This window comes from Ictalurus punctatus, chromosome 14, assembly GCF_001660625.3.
Source record: "Ictalurus punctatus breed USDA103 chromosome 14, Coco_2.0, whole genome shotgun sequence".
Taxonomy (NCBI): domain Eukaryota; kingdom Metazoa; phylum Chordata; class Actinopteri; order Siluriformes; family Ictaluridae; genus Ictalurus; species Ictalurus punctatus.
The window spans coordinates 18,590,197-18,607,670 of NC_030429.2; the positions used below are offsets into that span (position 1 = coordinate 18,590,197).

The 17,474-nt window shown below is 42.2% G+C and overlaps 1 protein-coding gene across 3 annotated transcripts in view; it reads left to right on the plus strand.

Annotated features, from left to right (window-relative positions):
- Positions 1-17,474, plus strand: part of wwox (WW domain containing oxidoreductase) — a 177,486-nt gene that overhangs the window by 125,103 nt on the left and 34,909 nt on the right. Inside the window, exon 9 of one of the 3 annotated variants that reach the window (XM_017485071.3) lies at positions 15,568-16,414. The exons of the other annotated variants lie outside the window; for them this stretch is intronic. Within the exon in view, the coding sequence (XP_017340560.1) occupies positions 15,568-15,609 (42 nt within the window). The 3' untranslated portion in view covers positions 15,610-16,414. Of the gene's footprint in view, positions 1-15,567; positions 16,415-17,474 lie in introns of those variants that run through there. 3 annotated transcript variants of the gene reach the window in all.

The following is a 17,474-nucleotide window of genomic DNA, read 5'->3' on the forward strand; positions in this document are numbered from 1 at the left end:
CCATCTATCTATCTATCCATCCATCTATCTATCTATCCATCTATCCATCTATCTATCTATCCATCTATATATGCATCTATCTCTCTATCTATCAATCTCTATCTATCTCTCTGTCTATCTGTCTGTCTGTCTGTCTGTCTGTCTGTCCAGCCCTACCTCCATCCGTCCGTCCATCTCGATCTGTATGTATGCATGCCTCAAGGGCTCTTTGGATATCCTGTTTTTAAGCGCTGCTTAAATCATCTGTGCCGTGCAGTGCTCCTAGCCATGTTCCCCAGGAGCTAAATCACAGGTCTGCTTATTCTTTGCCCTCAGCAGTGCTGTAAGGGATCTCAGATCACAGCAACTGAACTTCTGAACTTTGACTCTGAGTAATGACTTGTGGTGTAGAGTCAAGGAGCTGTTATTGTGAACACCAGGTTTGAAGGTCTATATTGTTCAGCGTGTAAGCCATTGCCTTGGATGTTTGTTCTTCGGTCTCTCACTTGACACGTCCCCTCACAGTGTCACAGAAAAAAGTCGCCAACAGCTGTACAGGTTGTGAATTTGTCATAAAAAAAAAAGCCATTTTTGTTAGACAGTAGACTATGTTCTATAATCTGTCCTATAAATCATGCAGTTATCTAATCATCCAATGATGTGGCAGCAACGCAATGCATAAAATCATACTGATTCGAGTTAAGAGTATCAGTTAACAATGTTAACAATAAACATGGGGTGGCGGGTCGATATACCTTGACCATAATGAAAAGTGACTTTGACCATGGCATGGTTGTTGGTTTGATTATTTCAAAAACGACTGATCTCCTGGGATTTTCACACACAACACTCTTTTTAGAGTTTACACAGAATGGAGCAAAAAATAAACTATGGAAGGCTATGGTAACTCAAATAATCACTTTTTACAACCAGGTGTGTTCCTAATAAAGTGGTCAGTGAGTATATGTGTGAATTATTTAATTGCTTTGTTGTGCTAATTTTCCTAGAGTGTATCAAACCCCTTTCTTCCGTTCCCCTACTTTGCTCTTTCTGAGCCTCCTTCCAAGTTCCTCCTCTTAAAATGGAAGCCATTATTGTTGCGTATTAACTGTCCACCTTCGAGTCTTTCTGCTGTGGGGAGAGAATTCCTGCCAAACTCTTGCTGAAAATCAACTTTTCTGAGGTGACGATTCATTTCAGAGTCCAGGTCCATGGTAAATGGTGGTAATCCATTGATGAGACTGTTTGATAAGTGCATACAGATGCTCTCTGACTTTCTTAAAGATTGGCTCGTGGTGCCAAAATCTTACTTCCTGCCAGAAACGTCCTGCCAGCACGAAAGCGCACACTAACAGCTGTTGTCTCTGATAACTCGTGTTTCTTACAGGAAAGCACAAGGGATTACATTCGTAAGAGGGCAAGAACATTCCAGTAGGCATTAACGTTTTGGCACACCGGGCAAACATGAGAGCGATGGAGCAGAGTGTAGCGCAGTTTCTACATTGTTCATTGTTCCCTTAAGGGTTAGGGCAAACCCGATGCAGAACACAACACTGCCTTCACAGCAAACGTGTTCTGTATGATCAGTTGTGTGAAATATACAAACAAAAATCTTCACTGTTTTTTCCCCCACAATTTGTACTGTGGTAGTAGTTGACGAACACGGAAGTTCATCAAGTTTAATACAAGTTTAATACAGAGCTTTCATACTGTAAAACATCAAAAAGATCTGCCTAGCTAGTCTAGTTCAGTCAGCTAGCTAATGGCTTACCTGTACATGTCATTGCAGGTTGGATGTTGAGCTGTGAAATATCTATAACCCGATATCTCCGCCGGTTTTGGTTCGCATAATTTGCAGATCGTTATCGCTCCGCTTCCTTTGAAGCGTTTAAAGCTAAAGATGCCTGATAAATTGGGCCAAAGATACTCATCTGTCTCTACTATCTCAGACATTCCATGCCTGAAGTGTAGACCGCTTTATTTTGATTGGATCTCAAAATAATCGAAAAAAATATATATATATTTGAAGCTTGCACATACTGTCTTTTAATTGTCTTCTGGGGTTAAATACCTCATTACTTTTTACTTTTTATATTAAATATTGGAACGAGAGTACATGTAGTTTGTGAATTTCCACCGCTGTAATGGAAGCAGATGATCTACTACTTTAGATTTGGACAAAGCTACAATTTAACCGTTACATTTTGGTGATGAAAATATCAGCCTATCCTGGTCTTTTTGTTGTTTTATTAACCGTTAGTGTGTTTGGTTGAACCCTGGAGGGGCTGAAGTTATCACTGTAGTCTCAGGGGGTTTTCAGACCTGTAGATCTGTGCTTTGTTCCAAAACGGAGACTTAAATTATTACAGCGATGTATTTTCTCTTTGGCTCTGTTCGCTCTCATAAGGCAACATTTTAAAGCGTACCAAAATGTATTTATGCAAGTCACATGTGAGTAAACTGTCCTCTCATTGGTCAGAGTGCACCCGTTTATGTTCCGGGGTTCTGCTCAGAGCGGTTGTCCGTCCAGATGGATAGACAGCAGCTCCGCGAGCTTATTGTGGCTTTCTTTCTCTTAGCTGTAGTTTTTATAATTGATCTCATTTTAATGTTCCACGTAGCGATTAAAGCGCATCTCCTTGTGATGCTCTCTAAACACCTTGTAAACCTGAGTGTTTTTATGCGTTTTTGAAAGTTGGACTGGAAAAACAAAGACTAGAGTTTTATTTATTTATTTATTTTTTTATATGCACTGACTAGAGTTTTATTTTTTATTTATTTATTATTTTTTTTACATAACGCCGTTTTCCCATCATGCATTGCTATACATGTTGGTTTGTCAGTCCATTGGGTCGGATTGCTTTCTCACCACAAGCAGACCACTCCAGAGTCCGTTTTCAATCGGACTGATTGTTTTGACTGACGGGTTGTTCACTAATCGTAGGGTTGGCGGTTTGAGTCCCGGCCCACATGACTCCACATACCGAAGCGTCCTTGGGCAAGACACTGAACCCCAAGTTGCTCCTGATGGCAAGTTAGCACCTTGCATGGCAGCTCTGCTACCATTGGTGTGTGTGTGTGTGTGTGAATGGGTGAATGAGACACAGTGTAAAGCGTTTCGGATAAAAGTGCTGTATAAGTGCATTTACCATTTCGGTGCAGATTGCCGTGTTCATGTATGTCTAAACAGACCGAACCAAGGAAGGAAACAGACCAGGTTTCAAAACAAACGCTCCTAACAAGCCAAGTGTCAAAACACCCTCAGATGAGGTCAAGAAATAGGTCAACTCACAGTAACAGCAAACCTCTAACCGTCTCTGGCCTTTACCGCTTCGCATTTAGTTTAGCAGACTGAAATGTGCTTTTTGGGTGTCTGAAGACCCTCCAAGTCGAGCTCAGTCTTCTTGTTAAAGACATCATGGGAGTTTCACTCAAATATGCACAAAGTATTTGGAGCTGAAATTTGTTAGTAGCACATAGAAAATTGCCACAGGGGACTCATTCATTGTAAGTAGAACTTCAAGGACGCCCGTTAATTTAAAGATGTGTTATAAATGATTAATTCTATATTTATGAATATTTTAAACCTACTAATAAATTATCATGTACGCCATTAAGTTCTACGTTTATCTGCAGATTTGAGGAAGCAGAGCAAGCGGCATGCAAATTTTTCATATTCCGAGTCACATGATAGTCTCGTATAGGTTGCATTTTGACGTATGATTTATTCTACAATGAAATCGTTTTTATACTATCCATTACGCAATCTATAAAAAGAAGTGCGGATTTTCCAAGAGGCTGTGCTGCATACAAAGTGGCCGCGCTTGATAAATCTCATTATGACTATGATCTCATTACGACTCTCTCTCTCTGCCTGCCCACTGTAGGATCCTCAGGTGCTGACATCTAAAAACAAGCGGCATTCTGCTGTAAGAGCCAATCTGCAGAGGTGCAGCAGTGTATTTGTATAACACCACTGACTCACATTATCTAAGCACAGAAGAAACAGACAAGTTTTCTTTTTTCTGCTTCTTGGAAAATGAAAAATTGGATTCTGTTACAGGTCTCTTACTGTATCAATACTACTGAACAAACACAGGGTCTGAAGCTACACAAACATGAACTCATACCGTGTTCAAAAAGACATTATACCCATTTTATTTATCCTGGTCTGGCCCGCAAAAGTTAGTCCAAGCACTTCAGTGATAAAAAGCCATCACTAAATAATACATGAAAGTGTGAGAGTTAGCATGCAGAGTTTAGCGCCGTTTCTTCCTTTATCAAAGAGAATCAGAGAGCGGGGAAGGTCTGATTCAGATGCCACTGACCGTGCTGGTAGGAAGGAAAGGGATCCGTTAAGATCGCTTCTTCTTCTTCTTCTTCTTCATTTGAGTTGCACAGAGTGTGACGTGTTCTGGTGAATTAAAATCTACCCCCTGCTACATAGGACTCGATCTTTTGTAAGCTTTATTCGGCCACATGTCCTCTCTAGTGTTTTACTGTAAACTGTGAGAACACTTGATCTAGTGTAAAAACACAAAAATGCCGAAATGCAGTTGGATGATGTCACTACATTCCGTATTTTTCATATTAGTTAGACAAGTGCTTCTGGGAAAGTAGAAAGGATTTGTGGGCGGCACGGTGACTTAGTGCTTAGCTCGTTTGCCTTGTACCTACGGGGTTGGGGGTTCGATTCCTTCCTCCACCCTGTGTGCACGGTGTTTGCATGTTCTACCTGTGCTTCAGGGGGTTTCCTCCGGGTACTCCGCTTTCCTCCCCCAGGAGGATGATTGGCCACAATTTCCACATCGTCCGTAGCGTGTGAGTGTGTATGTGATTGTGCCCTGCGATGGATTGGCACCCCATCCCCCACCTTGTGCCCCCAGTCCTCTGGGATAGGCTACCCGCTACCCCGCGTAGGCTAAGCGGTATGGAAAATGTATGTATGGATGGATAGAAAAATTTCTGGTTCTATTTGTGGTAAAATGAAGAGGGGGGACCCCACACAGTTGGCACTTGAGAAAGGTGAGGTATTTTGTATGAATTTACATATCTGTGTTCACGCACTGGTCCAACATGGCAGCTTTAGAGAACACAGAATGCAGTGATACTGCAGGGACTGCTCTCCTCTGAAGGGCCTTAAAGGGACTGACAGGAGAATGCAATATATCCCAAAACAATGCGTTCTGTTTAAGAGCCACATTGATTCAAAGCTATTGCCTCCATCATCATTCTCATTATCTATACCCTCCATGGATTGCCTAGAACTGCACTGTAATGCAGTGCAGTAAGTGACTGTCCATGTGTCACTGTGTCCCGGGCTCTCCGGGCTAACCTCTTGCTCTCTCACACTGTTTTAATAATGCTTTAAGGTGGTGCATGGGCTTTTAAAGAAAATGAGATGGGCCTGGCAAGGAGGCCTTTAACAGGAAAAGAGCCCATTGAAATGGCAGTGAAACGGCCCTGCTAACGCCCAGACCGCGTCCAAGCCGTTCAATACCATCTCCAACCTTTTAACTCACTCAAATTAAGTTTAGGCGTCCTTCAGAATGCCTGACTCTATTCATCTCCCATTTAGGGCCCATTGAAAAGAGCACCACTCCCTATGCATGTACTGCTGTAAGCAATACAATATCTATTAGATTACAGTGGCAACCCTTTGCCTTAGCGGCTAGCGAGGTGGGCCTCTGCTCAATGATATTGTGGCTTTCATTGAAACCTCAGACAGGAGGTGAAAGAGCTGGATGGGGCCTTTGAGTTCTTTGTTACGTGAGAGGCTTTTAATATGAGGTTTTCATAATCTGATTCGTTAAAGAGAGTTTCTCCAGATAATGCAGCGCATCGAAGGGAGGGCTCTGGTGATGTTACAGTACAAGCATTTATTAAAAGGCTGTGAAGATCTTAGCTTTAACACTGCGTGCAGTACTTGCAGTCTCGCTGGGAGGCATGAACTGTGATATTAAACTGCGATATTGAAGCAACCACCCAAAACAATATACATATTTTGTCTGCTTAAAAATCATTTTGAGTAAACTGTGTTAGTGTTTTGTTCCGTGGCTGCTGGCTGTGCCCTGTACTCTTTATTAGTAGACTTTTGTGCGCCTGAGGAAAAGAAATAAATAAATAAAAACAACCACATTGACATGACACAGGTGATGTGTGATTTGCAAAGAGGACAAGTGAATTAGAATAAAACCTCTACAGTGATCCTTCTAGCTGTCAGCTGTACGTATTTCATTATTTTCATAAATCAAGGTGCTGTGATGGCTCACTCTTTCTCTCGTGCTTGCAGACTGATGGCTTCCACTCATAACTGCTAGCGGCAGGTGGCAAACTATTTCTGATCCAGTCACTGCTAAGTGTTAAAGATGATCTCCAGCCCCGGAGCTCTTCTTTTTTTTTTTTAAACTCTCTTTCTATCTCTGCCTGCTTTCACTGAAGGACATACGTTTAGAGATTTGTCCCTCTTTCCCACATTAGATCAGTACACTGATGGAAGAAGAGCTTGATGGAGAAGAAGGAATATATGACAGGGTTTGACCCTTTTCTTAATATCGCTCACTTCCTTATTTCATTTTGATTCATTTATCTTTTCTCACCTTGAAGCATATGCTCCCCCAGATACACTATATTTGAATGGGTATGCTCATCCAGCTTGCCATTCTGCACTGATGTTCAGCCCTGTTAGGGCATCTTTCCTGTTCCTCTCTGAACCTCATGTTTTAGTGATATGTTTATGGGTCATAAGGCATGCCTGACTGCTCTTAGTTGCTGTATATTAATCAATAGCAATATGATTAAGCCTCATGCTGCTTGTATGGATTATTAGAAGGCTGATCGGTGTATAGGTGTATGTTTGCCTGTCAAATTAAATCTCATGTCAATAATTAATGCACGGCATTAATGTGTGAGGACCTTGCACTGACGGCGCAGCAGTACCTGATTTGGTATCGATCAGTTATTTGTGATTACAGTGGCCTTGGGTGATCACTTACTGATTCCCCTGGAGACGGACCTTCCAAAGGGGACAGATATGCACTGACTAGAGTTTTATTTTAAATTCATTAATATCATCATGCATATTAAATTTCTTCACCACATAGTTTAAAGGAATCCCTCTCTCAGTATGAAGGTCAGTGTCCACCTTTTTGAGATTCAGTTTTGCTAAAGGTTCTGGTATGAAAGAGTGCATATGTACAGGCCAGGTACAGTAACATCTTGATTTGCTTATAAATTCTTTAGTTCTAACTATTTTCTGAATTGATATGAAGTTTAGTCATTCTGCTTACCTGAGGACCAACTGGTGTAACCTGAGAGGGCTGGAATTTTATTTGAATCAACAGAACAGCATAGGGTGTGTTTAAATCTAACAATACCTTGTCTTTACTTTGTTAAAATCAAGACCAAGAGTGGGAAGGGTATAACTGTTTTCCTGTTGACCGCATAGCACCTTAAAGCTTTTATGTCTATATGAATATTTGTGTGTCTTGGTTCGTGTGTGTGTGTGTGTGTGTGTGTGTACTTTCATAAGGAGAGACTTAATCTTTCCTGCTATCATTTTTTGAATGTCCTCAGCTTTCAGCTTTTGATGGATTATATTCTGCACACAGACATTAATTTTCCGGAACAAGAGGAAAAGCGAAGAAAAAAAAATTCTTTTTTTCCTCACCAGAAGACTATGCTGGTAATTTCACGAAACAACAGCAGTGAGGTGAGGGATGCTAGCCCTGCTCAGCACCCCTCTATCGCTTTATATATTTGTGTTTCCTTTTTGAGGAAAAAAAACAAAACAAAGGAAGATCACTTTCATCCAGTGCCTATTCACTACCCATTTCATAGTGCTCCAAATTGTGCGTGTTCTCTCAATGTACTTGTCTTATTGCAGCACTTATGTAATTATCCTCAGTACTGTTCCTCCCCTTCTGTTCATCTGGAGTGGTTAGGGAAGCTTTCTCAGGTGTTAACCCCCACACACATACGCACACACACTTTGGGAGTATTATCATAAATACAGATCATTAACACTTGTTCCTCCCTGTCAGCATATGAAGTAAGACTGCAGGTGCCCCATCGAGCTTTCGCCCCCACACTAATTAAGCAGCGGTAATTAGGCCTGGGATAGTCTCTCCTGTGCCTACTCAGCTCTGAAGAACAGAACAGGGAAGACTCAGGTGCAGCCTCAGTGCAACGCTGTACCTACGAGAGACTGAAATATCACTCTACCCTGATGGGTGTGACGGCTTGCTCACTATGAAGAGGCAGGTGGTTTGCAGCAATGCTGTGGTGAAAAACGTGGGCAAGAAGAGTTTACTTTCCTGTACTTTGCATTCAAGGGATTACTGCAAAATTCCACTATCCAGTCTCACACAGTGTTATTGTGACATTTCTCCATATTGTCTTATTAATTTCAGTGATGGTGAGATTTACTCAATTCTATGCAGTCTGTGTATGATTTTGTAAAGCAAACGATTACAAACGATTGGCTCGGATGATTCCTGACTGATTCCTATGGCACGTTTCTTCCAGTGATGGCTCAGTGGTTAAGGCTCTGGTCTACTGATCAGAAGATCATGAGTTCAGGCCCTGGCACTGCCAAGCTACGACCGTTGAGCCCTTGAAAAAAGACCTCAATAGGCCCTCAACTGCTGATCTCCTGGGATTTTTCACATAAACAATATCTGTTGCAGGGCTGTCCAATCTTATCCGCAAAGCTCCGGTGTGGGTACAGGTTTTCATTCCAGTCAAGCAGGTGCCACATCTGATTCCACCCGTTTAATCAGTTGATCTTGCGTTTCAATCGACTCGGGTGTGGCGTCTGCTTGGTTAGAATTAAAACCTGTCCCCGCACCTGCCCTTTCCATATAAGATTGGACACCCCTGCTCTAGAGTTTGCGCAGAATGGTGCGAAAGGTCAGAGGAGAATGGCTACGAATGTTTTGAGCTGACAGGAAGTCTACTTTAACTTAAATAACCGGTCTTTACAACCGTGGTGAGCAGAAAAGCATTTCAGAATGCACAACATATCTCACATGGAGGTGGATGAGCTACAACAGCAGAAGACCAGAGTGATCAAAGTGAGCACCCAGAAATGACAACAGTAGAGATTGCTGGACGCCCACCAGAGATACACTACGTGTGAGCATACGGTAAGTTTGTCCTTCCCACTGCTGTCGAATACTTGCTCAGTATGGATCTGGATCTAAATCCAGTGCTCCTTAATTGAAGTGACTTGAACCTTCAGCAGGAATGTTCCAGAATCTCAGTTGAGCCTGGGAATCGGATCAGAGGTTCATATTGACGTGAGAGACCATTCCTTAGTGCAGGGGTGTCCAATCTTATCGACAAAGGGCCGGTGTGGGTCCTGATTCTACCGGTTTAATCAGTTGATCTTGGCTTTCAATAGACTAAAGGTGTGGCTTCTGCTTGGTTGTTGTGAAAAGCTGCACCCGCACCGCCCCTTTGCGGATAAGATTGGACACCCTTGCCTTAGTGTGTCTGACAGCCCAAATGCATGTGCATGGATGCCACACAGCATTGTCACGCACCTCAGCACACTGTACTGTACAGTCATGCTTGACTGGTTGGTATATGACCTTGCAGAAGGGGTGCTTACAGTAAAAACATTGTCAAGCTGCAGACAGTGCAGGGATTGCCATCATCATTGCCATCGTACTGATCGAGTGAGAACTTCTCTCAGGAGAGCCAGACTTGTGCTGTTATTCATCATTCCGTCCCAGGTGACTAGGTCTGTGTCCTGACCCCACCACTCCAGCAACACATAAACTAACTGCACGCTGTCTCTAGTGTGCTCTCTCTTTCTGTCTTAGAGAGACACACACACTAATCTGTGTGGCTGTAGACCTAGTGTCTGCTGGTCTCCACAGGCTGGATCTAAGCAGCAGCAAGGACTGTGTCTGGCTCTGCTGTTCTAACAGAGGCAGACATTCTGCCTTCAAGCATGTGCTGAACTTAACTTTATACACGAAAACAGCTTAGCATTACACAAGTCTTAACGCTGAAGCGGCAGCCAGAACGCAGTAATTAAGAGCAGTATGTGAAGTACGCATCTAATCCCTGATCAGCTGGTCTCATCTGAGATCTTTTGATACCTACCTAAATCTATATATACGAATCAGCTGAGTACATGCTGTGTGAGGAGATAATCCAACAGTAAAATAAATGTGACTGAACTGAAAGATTTGCACTACACTGGTAATAAGATTATTTCATCAGTAGTGTTTCAGATGCGTTATTACTTTGTGGTACTTTCACTATTATTTTAGCAAGTCTTTTTTTTTTAAAACAAAAACAAAAAAACCCTAATTACAGGGAAGATAGTTGATATGATCCTGAATTTAGGAGCTTCTTTTTTGGCAGTAGGCTGTAAAGCTGATCTTTGCTAAGGGTCTCTGGAGAAGCATGGGAAAGGCATGGGGAAGCAAAACCGAGTAAATAGTTCGAGTAGAACATTGATGATTCTTGGCCCAAACAGGAAGCCTATACTTCTAAGACCATGCACTGTACTTTGTTTCAAAAGATAAGGGATTTGTAAAATTGCAATACCTAACCTGAGGGCAACGGTAGCTCAAATCCCAGCACTGCCAAGAAGCCACCGCTGGGCCCTTGAGCAAGGCCCTTAACCCTCAACTGCTCAGTTTTATAAAAATGAGATAAATGTAAGTCGCTTTGGATAATGGCATCTGCCATATGCCATTAAATGTAACAGCACTGTATTCAGCACTGTATTCCTGACACCGAAACATTTGACCGTGTCACCATGTTTATGCGTTCCTCTTTGGAGGATAGAATACCTATTAGGGTGGTGCCCTAGCTGCTGTTCTCAAGCTTGTAACAATCTTGGTCAGTTAACTCCACTCAACAGAGATGCATCGTCTCTAAGTAGAAAACGGGGAAATTATTACGTGGTTTGTTTTTCCACACATTATTATTTCATAGAGTGACTGCGTTGTGCATGGGAATCTCATTGGCTGCCATTACCTCAACTCTCAACGGAGTAAACTAATTTCAGCACCTTCCCCCGTGCAAAGACCCACCCGCATTTTAGGTCCATAATGGATATTGGAATTATTTCTGTGATGAACTCATGTTTTACTTGTCTTCTCCCCCCTCTCCTCCTCCTCCTCCTCCTCGTGTGCTCCCTCGCTCCGTCTGGGCAGCTTTAATGGCCTGGGTTGCAGGGCTCACTGTGTTATTAATGGAGCCTCTGAGCTGGGAGGCTGTGGGCTGTGTGTGCGCACCAGAGGACGGTGGGGAATTGAGTGTTTGTTGATTATTCCTCTGCTTTTTGTTTATACAAGTTCCCTTGTTTGATGTTGTTCTCTCACACTGTCTCACTTGTTCTTTCTCCTTCCGTACCGTACCTGTCTTTTGCATATAACAATCATTGCTTGCTATGGATCTGTGTGTGTGTGTGTGTGTGTGTGTGTGTGTATGTGTGTGCGTGCAGGGGGGAGTGGGAGTCAGTAGCAGGTGAGAGGTGGGAAACGGAGGGCTTTAGAATAGATTTCTGAAATGAACCATTTCAAACGGCATTATCTTCCCCCTGCCAGCCATGCCTTACATAAATCAAAGCCCAGCCACTTACAATGGAGCATTTGTTACTACCTCATTGTCTTCCTCGTTTTCATGCACTCTTCCTGCTTGTCCTCTCTCCCTGTAACAGGGCTTGTTCTTGTCTGTGTACACTTGTCTAGCTTGCTGCTTCTACTCTTCTTGAAATATCCTGGTAGAGTGAAACCCTTTCCTTTAAGCATTATTGCAGCTCTTTGCGAATGCTCAGGATATGGCAAGGCCTGGATTGTGTCTGACTGCATGTGTGTGGCTGTGATGAGGCAGAGGTTGATGCTGTCAGGGTGACCTTCTTCCCTTGAAAGAACGCTATTGGCTGGCTGCAGAAGTTTGAAGGTGGAGGTAGTGGAGACGTGTGTGTGTGTGTGTATGTGGATGGCACAGGGAGTGACTGCCTGAGGAAAACCGGCTCAGTGCCACCCTGCCTACCGGCCCACTGCCGCCCCACAGAGTGGAGAACAGCCTAATGAGATAGAGAGACAAAGTGTGTGTGTGTTGTGTATGTGAGCATGTGTGTTGTCCTTGCAGAAGTTTTCTTAGGCCAGTACCCTTCAATTATTGTGTATGTCTTTTCTCCCGTACTGTTAGACTGCTGTACTCACTAAAGGCACATGCATAATAAAATCATCTTTTTTCTTGTACTTTTCTTGTGAATTTTGAAGTGAGAAGGATTAAGTGAAAATGACATCTCTCTATAAGGGTTGGCTGAACAGGTGTTATTAGGACCAGAGTAACTTCTACCAGGAGTGTAGGCATGTGTGTGTAAGAGAGAGGACCTCACTGTTATATTCTAGATTGTCCTACTATGGACATAGTTGACTGTCCTAAAACTATTACAGCATATATATATATATATATATATATATATATATATATATATATATATATATATATATATATATATATATATACACACACAGTGCTGTGAAAAAAGTATTTTGTTTTGTGTATATATCTCATACGAAATTGTTTCTGAAATGAAGACAAGATCTAAGATAAAACGGACCTGAGTAAACACAGAATATAGTTTTTAAATGATGGTTATTTATTGAAGCAAAAAGTTATCCAATACCAACTGGGCCTGGGGGAAAATGTATTTTCCCCCGTAGTTACTAATTCCCCAAATCTATGAAACTGCGTTCATAATGTGGTTCAGCTGGACCAGGCAGAACCAGACCTGATTACTGCAAACCCTGTTCAATCAAATCAACACTTAAACAGAACGTTTTCAACAGCATAAAGTTGGTTAAAAGGTCTTTCCCAGTAACACGCTAGGCCAAAATTGAAAGAAATTCCAGAAATGATGATGAAGAAGAAGAAGGTGATTGAACTACATCAGACTGGGAAGGGTTACAAAGCTATTTCAAAGGCTGTGGAACGCCAAAGAACCACAGAGAGAGCCATTATCTCCAAATGGGAAAATTCGGCACAGTGAACCTTCCCAGAAGTGTCCGGCCTTCCAAAATTCCTCCAAGAGCAGAGCAACTACTCATCCAGGAAGTCACAAAAGAGCCAAGGACAACATCAAAGAACCTACAACACACCTTTTTTGCCCAAACACACCTTGATGATCTGAAACCTTTTGGGAGAATGTTCTGTGGATTGACGAGTCGAAAGTGTTTGGAAGACAGGGATCCTGTTACATCTGACGTAAACCAAACACTGAATTCCACAAAAAGAACATCATACCTACGGTCAAGCATGGTGGTGGAGGTGTGATGGTGTGGGGATGCTTTGCTGCTTCAGGGTCTGGGCAACTTACCATAATTGCGGGAAACTTGAGTTCTTCTCTATACCAGAAAATCCTAAAGGAGAATGTCTGGTCTTCAGTCTGTAAGTTGAAGCTCAAGCGCAACTGGATTATGCAGCTAGACAATGATCCAAAGCACAGAAGTAAATCCTAGTCCTATACGTAAGTGAAAGACTGATCTCCAGTCATCGGAAGTGTCTGGGTGCAGTTATTGCTGCTAAAGGTGGCACAACTAGATTTTAAGTTTATACGGGCAATTAGTTCAATTCACATTGGTGATAGGATTTTTGCTTCACTGAAAAAAAAGAATATCATCAACTGCATTGAGTGTTTACTCAGGTTACCTTTGTTTTATGTTGTATTTCATTTGAAGATCTAAAACTATTTAGTATGAGATATACACAAAAACCCAATGTTTAAAGATGATTGGCCAAACAAGTGTGTGTTCGTTCTCTCTGCATTAAAATACATGAGCATGATCTATTTTAATTAAGTGAAGTGCCAGTAGAAAACCAAATAATAACCACTTTAAATTGTCTCATTTATAGCCATTAACTAATAAGTAATGATTTTGCATTAAAAGATAACTGTTGTGGCCAGTCTTTCTTGTTCGCTCCTTATCCGGACCCTTGTAAGAAATAAATCTGTATGTAACTGGATCCATATTTCAATTGAATTCTTCTGATGTGCAGCTTTAAAAGCGGTTTATCTTTGGCACACAGGTAGATGGACTTGTAAAAGTGTAGTGTACGTTTCTGGAGATGTGATGGAAAGACTTTATGTATACCAACGCTGTTTTAATCTAGTAACCCGATGAACGTAATGAATCTGCTCAGAGGCCGGTGTGTAATAACAGTCAGGAGCTCTCTCCTCGTTCTGTTCCCAGCAGCTGACGCAGATAGGAACATGCATTAGACAGAGAGTACAATTTTGTGAGGCGGGGGGATCTGTACTGCCTCCTTCCTTTTCTTATCTTTCATCTCCTGGAACATGTACTCTAGTAGTACTAGCACATTTCTTGTCTTATACACTCTTTTTCTTTTATTTCCCTGTCCTTATTGTGTTGTTCCTCCCATGTGTCTTGCTTCTACTCTGTTTTTTTTTTTTTTCCTCTACTCCTTTATTTATGTCTCTCATTTCTGCCCACGTTTGTTCATTCTCCTTCCTAGTAAGTATTTTCTGACTACTCGCAAACACTTTGCCTTTTCTTTATAGCATTCTCACTTTGCCCTTGTTTTCCTTCTGTCTTACTGACTCTCTGCTTTGTTTACATCCGAGTACAACAGTAGACCTCTCTCCATCTCTCTCTTCTTCATCACTTCCCGCCCCTTCCTCCCTCCCTCCATCCCTCCCTCCCTCCTTCCCGCTCTTTCCCTCTCTCCTCCGTGCTGGTGGATGTGACAGTGGGAGTGGGATAGGGGGAAGAGTAATTATGGTTCAGCAGAGCTGGCGGCAGTGATAAATGGGTGATCAGGAGGTAAGGGTCTGTTCCTCTCTCTGTGGACCAGAGTGCCGTAGCACCATCAGTTGCATCCCGGCTCAACACAGATGCCTCCATCCCCCCTTCCTTTCCCAGCACCATCCGTGACCCGTCCACCCCCCAACAACGGGACACTTCTCTGACCCCAACAAGAGATAGAGGGATGACCCCAGAGCTGTTCGTAACACAAGAGAGGAGTGTGATATGCAGGGTGGTCTTCCTCTCCTCTGCGCTAAGGATGAAGGTGTTTTCCTGTAGTGAAATATTTTAGGTTTGGTTTCTTTAGGATGCCCTTTTACTACATGAGCATATAAGAATAAAATCAAGCTTTAATACATAAACAGAGATTTTGAATATTTTCGATGCAGCCTGGACGACCATATATGTTGTGAGGAAGGGAGAGAGGGTGGGATAAAAGAAAACGAGAAGATAAATTAGACAGATGTGAACGTGGCCTCTGAGGAATATACTACAAGGACAACCACTGGTTGTGCTCCTTTTTTTTCTTTTTTTTTCTTTTCCTCTGCCTTTGTGTGGGACAAAGAGACGTCTGGCGACTTTCACATTTTTGCCAACACACTAAAGGCCATCTAAATGTGTTTGTCAGTGACTCATATGAGTGATTCGAATGATGCACATAAAGCTCGAAGGCGCACATGCTTTCTTTGTTTGGTTTGGGAAATAACTAAATAATCTAATTTCACCCTTTCTTTGTCTTTTTTTCCCATGCTGCTGGACATTTGTGCTGTGTTTGTTCTTCAACACACAGGTAAGAGGTTCTTCCACTTTGTATATGGTAACAAATCAGTAAAAGTGACCCAATCACGCAATTTTTTTTTTGACATGAACTCAACCACCATCCAAATGTTTCAGTCGAGTTAGTGATGTTTGTTGGGAAAAAATGTATTCCTCTACATAATAACACAGTCAACAACTATTAGCCACGCTGAGAAGAAAAGTAACTGAAAAAATAAACCGGGAATTTTGAAGTTTCTTTTAAGTAGCAGCTTGATAGCAATAGCTGCCTGTTAAGCATTCTGTGTCTGTTCGACATAATCGACAAATATTGACATAATAATAGGAATATGTGACAGGTTTGACTTGAGGCTGATCCCTGTGAGGAAAAACTTTTTAATAACAGTATTTTCTCTGAAAAAAACAAACAAACAAGCTAAAGAATCTTTAAAGGAAATGCAAACTAATTGTGAACTAATAATATGCTTTTTTTAAAAAAAAAATTATAATAATCTGCTTTTTTTAAATCTGCTTTTTTAAAATTGCCTTTTATTGACAAGACCTACAGATTTATTTAAAACAACAAAAAATAAATGAGTCGAAAGATTTCTTTTTGTTTTGTAAGGTCAATGTAATGGGGTGAGATACGTGTAGACGACAGTAATTAGCTGCATTAGTAATTTCAGCAGTGGAGGGTCCTCACAAGGATAGTAAGTCAAGTTTAAGTGTGCATGGAGAGAGAGAGAGACAGAGAGAGAAAGAGCGAGTGATCGAGAGAGAGAGACAGTGATAGAGAGAGAGACAGTGATAGACAGAGAGACAGTGATAGAGAGAGAGACAGTGATAGAGAGAGAGAGACAGTGATAGAGAGAGAGAGAGAGAGACAGTGATAGAGAGAGAGACAGTGATAGAGAGAGAGAGAGACAGTGATAGAGAGAGAGAGAGACAGTGATAGAGAGAGAGACAGTGGTAGAGAGAGAGAGAGACAGTGGTAGAGAGAGAGAGAGACAGTGATAGAGAGAGAGAGACAGTGGTAGAGAGAGAGAGACAGTGATAGAGAGAGAGACAGTGATAGAGAGAGACAGTGATAGAGAGAGAGAGAGAGAGAGAGACAGTGATAGAGAGAGAGAGACAGTGATAGAGAGAGAGAGAGAGAGAGAGACAGTGATAGAGAGAGAGAGAGAGAGACAGTGATAGAGAGAGAGAGACAGTGATAGAGAGAGAGACAGTGATAGAGAGAGAGAGACAGTGATAGAGAGAGAGAGAGAGAGACAGTGATAGAGAGAGAGAGACAGTGATAGAGAGAGAGACAGTGATAGAGAGAGAGAGACAGTGATAGAGAGAGAGAGAGAGAGACAGTGATAGAGAGAGAGAGACAGTGATAGAGAGAGAGACAGTGATAGAGAGAGAGAGACAGTGGTAGAGAGAGAGACAGTGGTAGAGAGAGAGACAGTGATAGAGAGAGAAAGACAGTGATGGAGAGAGAGAGAGAGACAATGATAGAGAGAGAGCGAGAGAGAGCGAGAAAGAGAGAGACAGTGGTAGAGAGAGAGACAGTGATGGAGAGAGAGAGAGACAGTGATAGACAGAGAGACAGTGGTAGAGAGAGAGAGAGACAGTGGTAGAGAGAGAGACAGTGATAGAGACAGAGATAGTGGTAGAGAGAGAGACAGTGATAGAGAGAGAGACAGTGATAGAGAGAGAGACAGTGGTAGAGAGAGAGACAGTGGTAGAGAGAGAGACAGTGATAGAGAGAGAGACAGTGATAGAGAGAGAGACAGTGGTAGAGAGAGAAAGACAGTGATGGAGAGAGAGAGAGACAGTGATAGACAGAGAGACAGTGGTAGAGAGAGAGAGACAGTGGTAGAGAGAGAGAGAGACAGTGGTAGAGAGAGAGAGAGACAGTGGTAGAGAGAGAGACAGTGATAGAGACAGAGATAG